The sequence below is a fragment of the Medicago truncatula genome, chromosome 4 (assembly GCF_003473485.1).
Source record: "Medicago truncatula cultivar Jemalong A17 chromosome 4, MtrunA17r5.0-ANR, whole genome shotgun sequence".
Classification (NCBI taxonomy): Eukaryota; Viridiplantae; Streptophyta; class Magnoliopsida; order Fabales; family Fabaceae; genus Medicago; species Medicago truncatula.
Window position 1 is genome coordinate 42,146,275 of NC_053045.1, and position 17,436 is coordinate 42,163,710.

The 17,436-nt window shown below is 39.2% G+C and overlaps 1 protein-coding gene across 1 annotated transcript; it reads left to right on the forward strand.

Annotated features, from left to right (window-relative positions):
* The first annotated feature begins 13,240 nt into the window (after positions 1 to 13,240).
* Positions 13,241 to 16,502, forward strand: LOC11444119 (cell division cycle-associated protein 7). Its single transcript, XM_003608010.4, has 5 exons — positions 13,241 to 13,606; positions 14,450 to 14,704; positions 15,368 to 15,451; positions 15,673 to 15,802; positions 16,020 to 16,502. Exons 1-5 carry the CDS (start codon positions 13,302 to 13,304, stop codon positions 16,203 to 16,205), a joined length of 960 nt encoding a protein of 319 aa, XP_003608058.1. The 5' UTR covers positions 13,241 to 13,301; the 3' UTR covers positions 16,206 to 16,502.
* The last annotated feature ends 934 nt before the right edge of the window (positions 16,503 to 17,436 follow it).

The window sequence follows — 17,436 nt, forward strand, 5'->3', positions numbered from 1 at the left end:
AGCAGAAAGTACCCCATGGAGTGATAAAAGACGTCTTTTCTCTATCTTCAGGAGACATTTTGATCTGATTGTAACCGGAGAAACCGTCCATGAAGGAGAACACCTTAGACTGAGCAGTATTATCAACAAGCACATCAATATGAGGTAATGGAAAGTTGTCTTTTGGACTGGCTTTGTTCAGGTCTCTGAAGTCAACACACATCCGGACTTTACCATCCTTCTTTGGCACAGGTACAATATTGGCAACCCATTCAGGGTACTCAACTGTCATGAGGAAGCCCGCATCAATCTGTTTTTGAACCTCGCTCTTAATCTTGAGAGCCATATCTGGACGAGTCCTTCTCAATTTCTGCCTGACGGGAGGACATTCAGGCTTGGTGGGGATCCGATGCTCCACAATCATAGGATCTAGACCTGGCATATCTTCATACGACCATGCAAAAATATCCGGATATTCCCGGAGAAGTTGGATGATCTTCTTTTTAACCCCTTCCTCTAGAGCAGCACCGATCTTGATTTCTCGCTTGTTCTCCTCGGTACCTATGTTGATGAGCTCAATCTCTTCCTGGTGAGGCTGAATGGCTTTCTTTTCTTGCTCAAGTAGCCGAGTGATCTCATATGGTATGTCATCACCTTCCTCATCTTCGGCCTCATACACTGGGAATTCAAAATTCGGAGGGAATGCAGGGTTACTGTGCCCAACGGGTTTATTATAGTTCAATCTGCGTAAAATGGTTGGATGATTTTAGAAAGAGGGTTTTTATGCAGATTTTTGAAATTAATAAGAAAAATACAGATGTTTTGGTTTTTTCTGGCATTACCATTATTTCCAAGGGAAAAAGGGTACTAAAAAAAAAAGCAGTCGTGAAAGAAACGACAATTTTTATTAATCAACGGCAATGCTGAAACAAACATGCCCTTACAGAAAATATCACTCTCGCTTTGGGCAGAGCGAGAGGATTGTTATTTTGAAAAACAAAATACTTAAGCAACAAGGTATATTACTCAGAAACATGCATGATTGAGGGAATGTCAATGGCATCCCAATCTCTCGCAAAGCCTCCTGGTGTAACAAATACAGGCCTCGGGCCAAATCCAGTTGCTTCTTCTGTGATTGCGTTGACAAACCCAGCACTACAGAATGCCCCGGTGGAAACTCCTGAAGTTGGGGAGAAGCCAAGACCTTCCTTATGCTTGTTCTCACGAAGCTGTATTAACTTGCCCCAGCCGGCAGCTTGACCCTCTTGGACGGCTCTCTGTGCATCCTTCAAAGAAGCCATTGCAGTTCCATCCCTCTTGGGCTCCGTACCTTCGACAGTCAATCCTTGAAAAGCAGTCCCCTCTGCAGACCCTGCTTCTATGCAGGAGAAAGATGATAGCTGGCTAACCAGGTATGCCTCCTCTCCATGAATGGTAACAAGCTTTCCATTCCTTATGAACTTCAACTTCTGATGTAAGGTGGAGGTTACCGCACCCGCATCGTGTATCCACGGTCTTCCCAGCAGACAACTGTAGGATGCATTAATGTCCATCACTTGGAAGGTAATCAAGAAATTCTCAGGGCCAATGGTTATCGGCAAGTCTATCTCCCCCAGCACATTCTTTCGAGATCCGTCAAAAGCTTTGACCAAGAAAGTACTCCTCCTCAAAGGGGTCCCTCGGTAGCTCAACTGATCTAGAGTTGACTTGGGCATTACATTGAGGGAGGAACCGGTATCCACCAACACATTTGATATCATGTCTAATTTGCAATTCACCGAGATGTGCAAAGCCAGATTGTGACTCTTTCCCACTTCCGGCAACTCTTCTTCACTAAACCAGAGGTTGTTACAAGCAGTAATATTTCCCACTATGCCACTGAAACGATCTACCGTGACTTCGTGGTCAACATAAGCCTGGTCCAGCACTTTCAACAAGGTATTCCTGTGAGCCTCAGAGCTCAAGAGTAACGACAAGACAGATATCTTTGAAGGAGTTTGCAGCAATTGATCAACGATCTTGTAGTCGCTCCTCTTTATTATCCTCAGAATCTCATCTAAATTCGAATCCTCTATAGATTTGCCCGGCTGGTTCACATCTGCAGCAATGGGTGAAACAACGGTTGGAGTTGCTTCTTCAACTGGTGGAGTGATTGGCGTAGCTACCTTTTTCTGAAATAACGGCGGACGGATCTTCCCGCTTCTTAGCGCTGCAGAAGTCCCTTCGGCAATATTGCTTACTGTGGCAAAGGAGGCTAGAGGCACCTCTACTCCATTTTCTATCATAGTAGCATTGTATTTGTATGGAACAGCCTTGTCCGAAACATAAGGAATTGGTCCTGGCAACCTTATCACTAACGGCTCAACGCTCTCCCTCAAAGGCACCCTCTTAACAGGTGGATCGTGAAAGACCGGCACAATTACGCAAACATCACTGACAGTAAGGTAATTGCCGTCCATCAAGCTCTGGACATCGTTTTGGACGACATGGCAGCCCAAAGGGTTGCGGGAACATTCTTGGCACTCAGCATGATCATGTTCAAACAACAAAGCTTGGCACAACTTGATATGGAGTGGCACCAGAGGAGTTGCAACATTGCGGACATCCAGCATGGGAACCTCTTCACATATCTCAATCATATTCACGGCAGCATGATTTGGGAGCGGATTATCGAGGACATGTGGCACATTGTTCTCAAAAGTTAACTTCCCTTGATCTATAAGCTTCTTGACGATGTACTTTAGAGCATAGCACCCCTCAACATCATGCCCTAAAGCACCTTGATGGAAGTCACACTTAAGATCAGAGCGGAACCTTGGAGGTAAAGGGTCCGGTGGAGGCTTGCCCTGCCTAGTCGTGCAGTGTCCTCTCTGGAGTAAAGTTGGAAGAAGCTCTGCATACAACATTGGTATAGGAGGAAAAGTTGGTCTAGCATATTGCTGCTGCTGCTGTTGAACTGGCGGTTGATGTTGCACCTGTTGAGCGATGGCATTGACAGGGACCTGAGGTTGGCCCGGTGGCAAAGGGTACTGATGATAAAACGGTGGGAAGAACGGATGCTGAGAGTACGGTGCATAAGGGTAGGACGGGGGAAACTGAGCAGCATTGATAGGAGCGACAGTAGCCTTGGATGGATTAGTTCCAGCGGCTATCATTCCCACCTCCGTATCTTTCTTCTTGTGATGTCCATTACCATATCTCTTCACAGCATTCGCAGATGACTCAATCTTCTCAAACACGATGATGCCTTCCCGAACAGCTTCTTCCAGACGTGTTCCCATGGTAACCATCTCTGAGAAATTGTTTGGGGCTGCGATAATCATCCTTTCAACATAATCCTTCTTCAAGGTCTTTAAGAATGTCTGGGTCATTTCCTCTTCATCTAAAGCAGGAGTGATACGGGCAGCTGCCCCCCTCCATCTCTGTGCGTATTCACGGAAACTTTCCTCCTTCTTCTGAGATAGGGACCTGAGAAACTCCCTATTTGGCTTCAGTCTTGTATTGAACCCATAATGGCTTTTGAAAGCGGCTGCTAGCTCATCAAAAGTGTGGACATCATCTTTGCTCAGACTAGTATACCACTCTGCAGCATCTTCCATCAGACTGTCTTGGAAGTAATGGATCATAAGGGAATCATTGTCCTTGTAGTTGCCCATCTTCCGGACATATTTGACAATATGATTTTGAGGACAAGTCAGCCCGTTATACTTGTCGAACTCCGGGACTTTGAACTTTTTTGGAACATCTACCTTCGATACTAAGCAGAGATCCTGGGTTTTAATGGAGTCTCCGTTTCCCCTGTTGGCCTTAATTTCCCGTCGGAGCTCTTTGGCAAGCTCTTCCATCCTCTCTTCCATAGTTCCGGTTGTGGCGATACTCCCGCGGTGCGCATTAACATGGACAAATTGAGGCACCGTATTCACAATGGGTTCGGTAACAGTTGTCGCGACTTGAGTCATGGCGGTACTAACAGGAGTCAAATTTGCCCCTGAGATTGGGCCATTGCTGGTAGTACCAGAGGTGCCTGCACCTGTATTAGCAGTATAGTACGGTGGAAGTCCGTAAGGATACCCAGATGGCATGGTAAAGCGGGGATCAGTTGTTGCGGTAGGAATCACATTTGCAGCTGCAGAAACTATAGGGACTGGTTGTTCTTGAGCAGCCAACAGAGCAGTCATAGCATCATGAGCTTTGGCCAATTCCTCCTTTAGAGATGCCAATTCGGTACGGAGCTGCGTGTTCTCTTCTTCCATAACCTTTTTCTTTCTTCTGTATTCTCTGGTTCGATCAATTCTATCAGGTTCGTAGACCTTCTGAGCACGAGCCACTTTTCAAACTGCGACAGAGGAACCAGGAGGTAGTGAGCACTTGGAAGCTTTTGTGACCAATGCATGATGCATATGATGCATGATATGCAAATGCAAATGCAAAAGACTTCTTTTTTTCATCGAAGGATTTTTAAACAAATTAGAAATCTTGTAAATAATCAAAACTACATGGTATTTTCAAAAGGAAGACTTTGAAATTTCAGCAAGATAAACAAATGAAGCCCTCAAGCATAGGAAGTAGTCGGAGAATCATCGGACTCGGAATCTGAATCACAGTGTCTGGCAAAGAAGTCTCGTTGTCCTCTGGCTCTCTTGGAATCCCTCATAAGCAACTCGTCTTTCTCTTCCAATTCCCTCCGGACCTTAGCTAGTTCCTTCTTCAACATCAGGTTCTCATGAGTCTTCTGCTCATCTCTACCATCCAAAGTCATGATTAGATTCTCAGCTTGATTGTACCGAGCTTTCCACACTTGCTTCTCACGACTCTCCATAGCTAGATGCTCCTGATACATATCCTAAGTCGTGGGGAGTAGAGGTAGAGGCATAGATGGAGCAGATGAAGACACGTATCTCATAGCTGGATAAGGCATACCAATCTCCTCAGCTCGATCTATCACCCACTGAGTATAGGCTTCATGAGCAACACCGGATCTCACACCTAGATGCTTCACACTCTTCCTTCGAACCTTGGACCAAGCATCCATGAAAGCTTTCCTTTGTCCGGTAGGAGCATTCGTGTAGAAGAAGAACTCTGGAGATGTAGCAAGATTGATGGGCTTCGACTTCATAGGGAAACCAAACTGTCTCATAGCAAGCTCGGGGTTGTAGTTGATTCCTCCACGGGTACCAAGAAGAGGTACATTGAGAAAGTCTCCACAACCCATAATGATTTCCTTCACCTGAGCGGCAGGAGTGAGCCAGACGACCTCATTAGGAGTGAGGGCCATAATCCGCTGCGAGTAGGACCAGTTCTCCGAGTTGTCATGGAAGGAACTCGGAAGGTGCGAAATAAACCACCTATACAAAAGAGATATGCAGCAAAGAATATACCCACGGCCCTTGAGAGTCCTGTCATGAATGGCGTGGTAGGTATCCGCTAGCAAAGTAGGAACCGGGTTCTTGGAATGGAAGACCTCGATAGCATTCATGTCCACGAAGTTGTCGAGGTTCGGAAAGAGAATGAGCCCGTAGATAAGCAAAGCAAGAATAGCCTCGAGTGTATCCTGACAAGTAGTACTGAGATTAGCCTGCTCAAGAAGATACTTTGAAGTGAACCCCCGGATGTGAGACTTGGTAATAAGATGGTTGGAGACGTCGGAAGTCTTGAGGTAGAGATCCTTAGCAATAACCAGAGGAGTAAGAGAAGTCCCGGGACCGGTGAAAGGCGTCTTCTCGGCTATAGGTATACCCACTAGATTGGAGTAAGCCTCGAGAGTAGGAACCAACTGGAAGTCCGGGAAAGTGAAGCAACGGAAGCTCGGATCATAAAATTGCACTAGAGTGTGCACTAGCTTCTCTTCCACATCGGTTCGGAGCAAAGTAAGCAATCCCCCATACCGGAGTCGAAAACCTGTTTGACTCTTGACCTTGAGTGCCAACTCTCTTAAACTGACCAAATCCACTTCCTTGAACTTGTAGCACTTAGTCTTCTTCATACCTGTGATTATTTACAAAAATTTCCATTTGTTTAAGCCCTTCGATGAATGCATGAAAAATGTTTATGCATGAATGCATGTATGCATGATTGTGTTGTTTAGTTACAAAGAACAAGGTGGGTTGAGATTCAAAGTAACAGGGCCACGGATGGACACGGCGTCCGGTGAACTAAGGCTTTGGATAGTAGTAACCAAGGTTCTAACACAGTTCCCAAACTGCAACCTCTCTCACATATATCATGGTAGTACAGGACGACACCCGTTCCATGATTATTTGTGAGAAGGTCTAGTTTGAGTGTAGTATCGCGTGACGACTAAAGTTTGAGACAACACTCAATTTAGCCACCGCACTACGTCCTAAAAAGGCTAGGATGGGTTTGGTAACTACGGTTCATAGCTTCGTCGAACAATTGAAAGTGAAGTGCCTAAGCATGACAACACGCGCCGACAATATCACCTTCAAAATGCCTCAGCTATGTGAGATTGATCGCATAATCCAATACACGAGGCAACCCCCGGATCGAATTGTCGATTATATCTCTACCTAAACATAAGTTCACTCAGCCCGGGTATAGGACTTTTGATATTCTCACCCCACACGTTTAAATGAAAATAAACAACTATTCACATATGTAAGTAATAAAACAAAGCGTGAATATAAACTAAGGAAAACTAGGCGTGACCCGCTAAAAAAAAGAAAAGTCCCCAGTGAAGTCGCAATTTCTGTTATCATGGTTTTTGGGTGCCAAGCCATTAATTGGACTTGAACCTTTTGACCGTTGATATCTCTCTTTTTTCTTGGGAAGGGTAAAAGGAGAAAAACCCTTAAAAAGTTCTAGATTCGGGGGTCGTTTTCGCTACGGGAAGGTGTTAGGCACCCGGAACGATTATGGTATTCCATAAGAGCCGTTCTCCTAAGTTGATTTCTACGCTTTATTTTTATTGCCTACTTGTAAAAAAAATGAAGGTGTGATTAGTGAAGAATGGGGGTGAGAAGAAGTAGAATTTGATTTTATTTCGGCTTGGAGGGGTTAAAGTCCCTTGCCTACGTACCGTTTTACGGGATCAAAACCGGCGTAGTTCTTGCTAAAAAGACTTGTTGTTTTTTGTTTTAATTGCTTGATTTTAAATCTTGAAAATGATTTTGAAGAAAGGGATTGAGAGGCTTCATGAGCATTAGAGTATGAAAAGAGTGGGGGTTTGTTTAGTGATTTTGCAAAAAAAGTCTAAATGATTAGATTTATTTGAGAATTTTATTAAGAAAATAAAAGATGAAAAATTGTTGGAGTTTTGACTCCATTTTTATGAAAAATATTTGAAGCGAATTTGTTTGCACATTTTTGGAAGAAAAAAAAAATGGATTTTCTCTAAGTGTTTAAACCTAAGCATTCATCTAACCATGCAATCCTAGCCATACATCTACACATGCAATCCTAGCCATACATCTAGGGTGAGTGTGTGCGTGCCGGTGCGTCATAGTGTCCATAGTCCATATTACAAAAATTGCCTAAATACATTCTATGGCCCCTTTGCCAAGCTACAAACCAATGATAACAAATTACATCACCGAATGAATTAAAATTTGCAAAAAATAAATGCTAAGCTAAAGGAAGTGGAGGAGATAGTGGTGAAATGGAGAAATACTCATGAAATGAATGGAACAAAAGAAATGAGATGATTAGTAAAATAAAGCATAGAATAAAAGAAATGCACAAAAAATATTAAGAGGAAAGACATAAAAGAAACTAATAAAGTGACAAAATGTGCATGAAAATGGTCCTAAGGCTCTAGCATATGTATGACCCATAATCCCTTCATTATGGCATTTTTAGAGGTCTTGCTTTGTGCCATAATGTAAAAAAAAAAAAAAAAAAAATGGGACATATTTGATGCTAAAGTTTATGGCACACTTTCAAACTATTTTGGCACTTTATTTACTAGTAAAAATGCATACTAATTGCAAGTCAAGAAGGGAGATGAAATTGAGATACACAAGCAGCAAATTAAACATGTAATCAGTAACAAACTTATCACAAAATTGCATTCCAAAAATTCATATCACATGTCAACATTTCATGAGGAGTACACTACTAAAAAATGCACAAATTTATGTCTAAATACACTAATTACCCAAGAAATATCATATGTTTTTTTTTATCATTTTAAAACCATTGAAAAATATAAAAAAAAGTATGAAAATACATCAAGAAACATGTGATAATTTTTGGAGATTTTTAGAGAAAATTTAAGCATGCAGAAGTTCAAACAGCAAAGAAATATGGTGCAGATAGCAGGAAAATAAACAAAAACGTACAGAAAAAAGCCCAGCCCAAAACCAAAGGATCCGGATCTCACAGGGACGCTCAGGGATCGTTGGATTGATCCAAGATCCCAAACCCTAGATCTAAGGGCTCACAACGCAGGGGGTTGGACCGGTCTTGAACCGGTCCGGTCTAGCGCCCTATATAAAAGCCTAATGCGCCGGTTTTTTCATTTGCAACACACCTTTCTCTCTCTAAACTCCTCTTCTCTCGCCTCTCTCTCGCCTTTCTCTAAACTCACCGCCGGTGAGGATGAAGCTACGGCGGAGACCTTGAAGGTCCGCCGGAAACTTCATCTTCTCCGGCGAGCCTATGAACTCTCTGGTGACCTAATTTTCCAGAACTTAAAAATTTCCACATCAAACGATTCGTCCTTTAACCCTAAACACGAATCCAGCAAAGATTTTCTCAAACACAGCTTGAAACGACGTAGATCTGAAAATTTTCGTACGGTTTTGAAACTAATTTTTTTGATCTTTTTTTGAAAGAAAACGTTTAGATCTTTAAGGATCTACATCGTTTCGTCGTTTATCACTTCTCTGGTGCTTGTTCTTGCTTTCAAAACTTGGATCCTTATGGATCTAGGTTTTGGTGTTTACGGTTATGATTTTATCTTTGTGATTCTGGAAATTTTTTTAGATCTGTTTGTTCACGTGATTTTACAGGTTAAACTATGATATCACTTTTGAAAAGAAATTCTGTTCTGAGTTTTACCTGAAGTTTTTGATTGGAGGTTTTATGAGATTCTTCGGAAAACTTGATTCTGTTCTTGATGATTTTTGATTCTTCTGCTTGTTCTTTGGACCGAAAATAAATCGGTGATTCACCAGTTCTGTTTCTTCATCTTCTTCGCCGGTTTCAACCTTGCTTCTTTTCCTCTTCTAATCTTCTCTGTGATCAACGCTTGAGTTTGCTTCTTGCTTCTTAGATCTGCGTGAGAGGATCCCTGTGATCAGTGCTTGAGCTTGCTTCAATGTGAGCTCGCACTTAGAATTGCAGGAGAATCTTCAATCCAGTGATGAAGATTCACACGAATCTCTGAGGATTGATGTGAAATTCGTTGATTCTGATGAATTTTGAAATTTCTGGAAACGGTTAGGGTTTTGTGTTCTTGGTGTTCTTGAGAAATTTTCTGTTTTGATTCAATTGCTGAGAGAGAGAAAATTGGATTTGTGTTTATGAGTTGGCGTGTGATTAATGGATCTGATCCTGACTTGTACAGTAAATGCGCCTTTTATAGGCTGCCATGTGTGCTTCTGAACCAATGAGAAAGTGACACCTGTCTTGGACTTAAGGACCTTGCTGCCAAAAGGAAAAATAAAAGGACTAAACTGCAATAATAATAAAAAGGACTGAAATGGAATTTTCAAATATTTTGGACTAAAATGCAATTTAAAAAAAAAAAGAGTTCTGGACTGAAAAGCAATTTTGGACCTCTTTGAGGACCAAAATGCAAAAATAAAAATAAAATTGAAATAAAATTGGTAACCTGACAAAACGTAAAGTGAAACCTAAAATAAAATCAACAAAAGGACTAAAACGAACCAAAAACTGACATGAGGTATTTCAAAATACCTCCCTGTCAAAATTTTGACAGGAAAAGACCAAAATGCCCCTAGGGACTAAACTGACTCAGATGCAATTTTTTGAAATGATTTTTTAAACAAAGACTCAATAATGATTTGTACAGACAAATTGAAAAGACTCAGAGGCAAACACAGGGACTAAAATGGGTTCCACTGCAGGAAATGACCAAAATACCCTTTTTGCATGTTTTTTGAAATAAAATGCAAGAAAAGTAATGCGACGTTTCAGAAAGTTCTTAAATGACTTGTAATGCAAGAAAAGACAGACAGAGGCAGTAAAATACGTTTAAAAGAGAGTTAAAGATTCAGAGTAAAATAATAGAGAATTGACAAATATCAGTGTTAGAAAAGAAATTTGGACGAGTATTTTTAGGTCCAAAATCAGGGTATAACAAGCGTGTTCGACGTGTTGGAGTCTCGGGTTATGCCTCGGATCACTTTTGACGATTGGGGGTTTTAAACATTCGATTTTGGAGCGAAATTGGCGAAAACCCGCGGCAGAAACACTCGAAAACGTGCGTTACGGAGCGCTGCGCCTGAGCAAGGGCGCTAGGCGCCCACATGTCAGTGAGCTAGCGCTAGGCACTGCACCTCTAGCGCCAGGCGCCCAGGACAGGACAATGGAAACGTTGTTTCGTGTCCGGGTGCTTGGGGGTGGTCGTGTAGGGGTCTTAGGTGATCGTTTTGAAGTGTTCTTTTGCTGTTTTCACTTACTTTTCTACTGGAACACATTTGGCTTTGTCGAAACTTCAATTTTCCAAATAGTTTGAAACTTGTAATTGTGTCGTTTTCGGAAATTGTCGAAAATTGGAATTTTATGAACAAAAAGGATTGCAAGCTTGGTCTGCAGTTCATATAGACTTAGACAAGGTTTGTAAGGTTAGTACAATGTCTTAATCATGTCAAACTTGATTTTCGAGTGGGATTGTGGAATATGTGAACTTGGGTTTTCTCATACGGACTTGAGCTATCCTTTGAACTAATGTCTAATAGTTTGTAAGTGGCTTAAGTCCTTGATTACATGATTGATTAAGATTGTTTGGTAACTTTTCAAACTTCATATTGTTGCCTTACTTTGAGAAATTATCGATGTTGGCCGTTTGCCACATGGTATGGATAATTGTCGGAAATGATTCTTTTAAGCCAATTGTCTTATGATCTTTCGTGACTAGTCTTGGAGATGTGTGAATGAATTGTTATGTGTTGGATATGATATTTATCATAAGATGTTGTATGTTCTCTTACTTGGAATATGAGAAATGATTGGAGTGATGTAACTATATGAGGTTGAATGACTTGAATGAGGTTGATGATTAAGTGATGATGTGATGATGACTCTTATTTGTTTTATGACTGGAATGTTGTATGGATGTAATTTCTTGATAATGCAAATGTTGTGGAGATGACCAATATATTTGGAAGTTGTCCTTTATATTGTTGTGAAAGTTGGAGGTGATTGCATTGTTGAGTCCTTACTTGTATGTCCATGCATCATAGTCATGTTGAGTCTTGTAGTTGTAAAAGGGTTGAGCTCTTTTACTTCGGAGATTATGTAAGACGGGTGTGAAATCTTACATACGATGTTTTTGTTGCATCGAAGGTGACGACCTTGAGGTGATTCGGTACCACATGCATTTATGCGTCATGTTTAGGGACATAACATTTTGTTGCATGAGTCCTATATGTGAAATAATTGACATACTTGTGGTTGTGATATTGGATTTATCTTTATGTATTATTGTTGAGATTAAACATTCATGTCAATTATGTGGAACTTGAATTGATTTATTCATGTCAATTATTTGGAATTTGGATTGTTTTATTCATGTCTAACTGTTATGTGGATTATGATGATGTAATACTTACCCGCAGTAGTTTTGACCGCCTACCTGTCTGTATGGATGGGTAGACGTTGTGCAGGATTAGTTGCTCTGGTGAGTTGATTGATGCTTGGTGGATACCAGGAGCTATCTCCGCTATCGGTTTAGTTGAGTCTAGGATAGCTCTGATCTAGATGTCTGTTAGATTTCCTATATTTATCTGTTTGAATTTTATTCATATTTGGAGATTTCCCATTTGTCGGGACTTGGAGAACTTTCATGATTATGTATTTTCGATATCATGGCATGTATGCTTGATTTATATGGTTTATATATCCGCTGCGACTGTTGAGATTTTTATGCATGCATGTGAATTTGAATTTTGTATGAGGACGTAGCGTCTTTTCTTAAATAAATGTATTATTCGCATATTATATTGCTTTAATAGAAATAGGGTGTTACATAATACATATCACATACATTATTTATTCGATAAATAAAAAGTCAAAATTCTTATATTTTGTTTCATTGACCAAGAAAGTCTTAGACTAGCTACAATGGGGTGTTGAATATGGGATTCAACATGTTGAAGCCTTGCAATGAGGGGTGTTGAAAGAAGGAAAAATCTGAGTTGGAGGAGGGAAGTGTTGAATGAATTCAACTAGTTGAATGCCTGCCATGGGGGACAGCTGTCGCGCGCGGATTCGCCAAGCCAGGCGCGTGCGCTACACGCGCGGACAGGGAGAGTGGCCGAACTCACACGCGGAGAGAGAAGAGAGGAAATGGATAAAGGAAGACAGATGTCATTATGTGATTGGCTGCTTGGATTTTTATCTTCTTAATAATTTGGACTCAATTATTTCATTGCAAATAATTTTTTTTTATTTATTTTTTTTACCAAAATTCGTAATTTTTTTTCCTCTATTAATAGAGACTTGGATCATTTGATTTGGACACAGAAAAAAAAATCAAGTTTTTCACTCTCTTAATCTTATCATTAGCTTTGTATTAGCCTTTCTTTTGAAGTTTTAGTGCTTATTTAGTGAAATGGATCCCACTAACAATCAATTCAACACCCAAAATTCTTCTGATTACCATTTTAGCTACCAAAATCCCAACAATTATCAACAAAAAAATTGTTAAGTGTTTCTTCATTTTAATTTAATTATAATCGATAATTGTAATTTTATGTAATTATAAAAACAAAAATATAAAATTAAATAAGAATAAGAAATAAAAGGTGGTGGGGTAGGGTGTTGAATGAAAAAATCATTGGAGAGGTAAAAATTGAATGGGTGTTGAATTAAGAGAGAGAAAATGATGTGGAGTGTTGGGAATTGAAAAAGTGGATGTTGAAGGTTGTTGAATGTATTTTACCATTGTAAATGGTCTTATAAGAAAATTGAAATTTTGTCCTTTTCTTTTGGGAGAAATTTTGACTTTTTTTCGTAGTGTGAAAAATGAAAAATTTGACATATCCCGCTACTATTTGTCAGAGAGGATTGAAAATCCCGCCATTTTTTCACTTTAACTTTCGATTTTCAAAACAAATAAACCATTCATAAACTCGCTCAAAAAAGTGACAGAAGAAAACAACAGAGAGTGTGAGAGAATGGGAACTCGTCGTAGAAGGAGAAGCGAAGAAGAAGAATCAGCTTCTTCTGACGGTGAAGATGGCGGCGCAGCCACCACCGAAACCAAAACGGAGAAAACTAACGGTGACGAAGGTGTTGTCGTTTCAGGTTCATCATCGCATTACGAACGGATTAGGGAACAAAGGATGGAAGAGAACGCTGAGAGAATGCATAAGCTTGGTTTGTTAAAGCTTTCTGGTAACCTCAAGAAAACACCAAAACCGCGCCCCTCCGTCAAGAAAAACTCGTTACCATCCAACGAATCTGAAAGACGTTCTTCTAGGTATTCTATTCCATTCTACTATTTTCATTTTTGCTTGCATGTTTCATTTCATCAATTTAATATCGCTATTTATTGCTTGTTGGTGTTGTGTTGGTGTTAGATATCGACGTATCAAACATCAGACACACCTTTAATCTGAAGTCTATGTGATATAGTAGTTAAACATGCATTCATTTATCTATTTGTTGATTGGTAAATTTTATGTATTAATTAGGTTAATCATTTTCCAATGAGTATTATGAAATCATGTGTGTTTGGAAAACCCTAAAATTTCGGTTATCTGAAAACTACGTAATGAAGTTTGTAAAAATCTATGAAGCATAGACACTCCTTGGATTAAGTGTGTTTCGGTGTCAGACACGCGTATCGATACATATATATGATTCAATTGAATTATGTGATTTTCTCAAATTATTAGCGGTCGATGTGTAAGTGTCTGTGTCCGTGTCCATATTCGTGCTTCACAGGTAAAAATCATGTTGAAAGAGATTTAGACTCACATTAGCATCTAAACACATGTTTATTAGTTGAAATTCAAACGAGTCTCATGAAATCATGTTGGTTCCTCGTAAATTTAGAGACCGATATGATTTTCAATTGATAGGAAAATGTATGAAAAATTGTGTTAGAGAGTGTCTTGTTACCTGATAGTACTGACACTTCACATTGAAGGCGTGTTTGATGTTGGACATTGACCACACTTAATGAGGAAATGCTTGGTTATTGTTGTTGTTTTTTGTTCTTAGTAACATGTTTGATTTTGTACTGGTTGTGCTTTGGTGTATATATGGTTGGTAGAGCTAACTCTATTTTTTTTATTTTTATGTTTGATTGGTTTTACAGACTATCGACCCTACCACCAGTTAACTATTGTTCCAAGCGTCCTAAAGCAGAGCGTCAAGAAAGTTCATCAAGTAAGAAAAGGAAGGAAGTAGAAATTCATATACCAGAAGGCACAAACCCTGAAGTTTACACTGAAGAGCATGAGAAGCTGCTAGGAGATTGTGAGACTGATTGGGAATTGTACGTGGATGGATATGATGAGGATGGGGACCATATATATGATCCAACCAAGGGAGAGAAATGTCATCAATGCGGGTATTATGGTTTTATATTTGATTGATATATGCCCTCACCTGTGAAGGGTTTTTAGTTTTTTATGTATCCATGACACTTTATTCTGAAACAAGGAATCTGATGCATGTATTGTTACAAGCTAAGAAGCTGCATGCATTCTTGTTTACTAGTTTGCCAGAAGAAAGGAAAAGGAAAGAATATTCTATTTAACTAAACATGGGTGGTATAAGATGCAAATCTTCTTTACTATATACTTGGTACATTCATTTTATTTTTAAGAGGAGATGGCCGAATTCGATATATAACATCATGGTTTATGTTTGCTGTTTTGTCAATAAGTTGTAATAACTTGTAGTGGGGGCATGCCAAAATGGCTTGGAGGATTTTTTGACAACTACCATAGCCAATTTTTTAATGGATGCCCTCCGCCATGGCGGCACCACCACTGCTGTGCTTATATGGTTTTATGCTTTTTTTGGCCATAGCCAAATTTCTTTTTGTCTTCCACCATAGACAACATTGATTCTATGCTTTTTAAATGGTTTTACCTTAGTAGAACAGTTTTAGGCATGTCTTCAAAGAACTCATATTCATCTGCATAAAGTTGGCACATCAATTCTTCCATATGTTACTTGTTTCTCTGATCATAGAGAAGTTTTGCTAAAATCATTTGTTTTCTTTTAGGCGCTTAACTGTTGCTCAGCTGACCGATTGCAACAAATGCGAATTACCCCAAGGACGGCTTTGTGGAGATTGCCTCTACACAAGGTAACATTGTTTTAGTTTAGATTCAGATTGAGAAAAGGACTTATTTTTTGTTCAAAACTTGAAAAATAAAGCAATGCTGATTTGTTGAAAAATAAAGCAATGCTGATTTGTTATATTTCCTCGATGAGTTAGCTCCATGTAAAACATAACAAGTATAGTATTGTGTCAGCAACTGTCACCGTCAATTTTAATAATTGTCATTTTCTACTTCTGTATTGTAGATATGGAGAAAATGTGACAGAAGCCAATATCAATCCCAAGTGGACTTGCCCTTCTTGTCGAGAAATTTGCAATTGCAATAGCTGCCGCAGGAAAAATGGTTGGTTGCCTACTGGTAATATATACAATAAGGTTAGTGGCAGGATTTGACATTTTAATTTTGTTCCCTCCTCTTTAGATCTATCTCTTCAGTGTGGTTGTCTACTTGTCTTCATAAATGAGTACATTTTTGCTTCACATTCTTCAAAGGAATCTTTTACCTTAATTTTTCTGTCATGTGGTTTGGAATGCAAGGCTAAGATATGGATATTCTGAAGCTGACTGTTTCCTTTTCATTTGTGTTTCTAAGGTGACGAAATTGGGTTTCAAATCTGTTGCTCATTATCTGATTAAGACCCGTCGCTCTGAGGAAAGCATGGAAGGACCAGGTGCTGAAAATAATGTTGCCAAAGAAATACCAGAGATCTCTCCAGATTCAACACTGACTAGGACACTGAGTAGGCCAATTCGGACGAGAAGGGCTCTGAGAAGTTAAATAGATGATCACATGAGTGCAAAGAACAGAAACAACATGCCTTAATGGCTTGTACATCTACATGAAGATGGCGATACTATGTTTTGTATATGAAGACAAGTTGTTGGTTTTCTTATTTTTATTTGAATTCTATGCAAGCTTAGGCCATTTAACTAAAAGTCTAAAACAGTTTGCAGCCCTATGCCCTGAGTTTTGATAACATTCTTGTGTGATTGCGCTTAACTTTTATGCAGTTTTACAGAGCATTAAGGGCTGTGTAAAGAAAATATATATTAATGATTAAGTTTCTTGATCCTATTTCTTTAAGGAATGTGATATATATTGAATTTATTTGAAGGGCTGCTTCTCATATGCAACTTGTTTGATACAAACAAGATGAAAAAGGGGATATAATCAGACAAATAACTAGAAATACCAAGCCCTTGTTAGACATTAAGTAGAAGAAGCTTCCATGCATGCCTATTGAAGATACCTATTAGAAATTTGTCTCTTCCTAAGAATGTTCTCAAAATTACATCCCATATCCATGATTTTGTGGGTCTTACTATCCTATAGAGCAATGCTCAACTTGCATAGCCCATGGTAAGGAGTCATAGATATCAAATCACCTTTGTCCAAAGGGTTTTGCTTGAGGGTTAAGAGGGCAAAGGAGAACAAAGTTGAGTAAAAGATGAGAAAAAGGAAGGCGAAGGGAGGAATGTTCTCCTTTCTTGACTCTTATATGGAGAATTCATAACATGAATTGGTAGAGCATTTTGAAGGAATTTTTATGGTATGAAATAATCCTCCTAATCATTTCCCTAGTCCAATTCTTTATATCTTATAGTTCCACTTCTCCTGGCTAAGTTTGTTTCTCATTTCAATATCACGTTTTGGTCCTTTGAGTAATAGGGCAATCAGATTAAGAGTGGAATAAATATGCACTTAGGCTCTTTTTATTAAAAAAAAATAAAAAATAAATAGATGATAAGCTATCTTATAGCAGATAAGTTAGTTGATTGATTTTAGAGTAATTTTTAAAATTAACAGTTGAATTTGTTATACTCTCAAAAAAAAAAAAAAAAAAGCATTAAAAAAAGTAAGACATTTATTCTTTCACACTATCGATTTCAACGTACACTTACAAAAATGTATGATTTGAAACATTTCACTGTAAAACTGATTTACATTAAAAGTGAATATTCTTAAGATCCTTGTTATTAATTAAGATTAGATACGTAATATTCATTTC

What these genes read in the sequence shown, in the direction of transcription:
- LOC11444119 (XM_003608010.4), top strand. Translation starts at nt 13,302, where the DNA reads ATGGGAACTCGTCGTAGAAGGAGAAGCGAAGAAGAAGAATCAGCTTCT. An exon ending in GGAGATTGCCTCTACACAAG is followed by an intron (nt 15,452 to 15,672) that starts GTAACATTGTTT and finishes TCTGTATTGTAG; the next exon opens with ATATGGAGAAAATGTGACAG. An exon ending in CTGGTAATATATACAATAAG is followed by an intron (nt 15,803 to 16,019) that starts GTTAGTGGCAGG and finishes TGTGTTTCTAAG; the next exon opens with GTGACGAAATTGGGTTTCAA.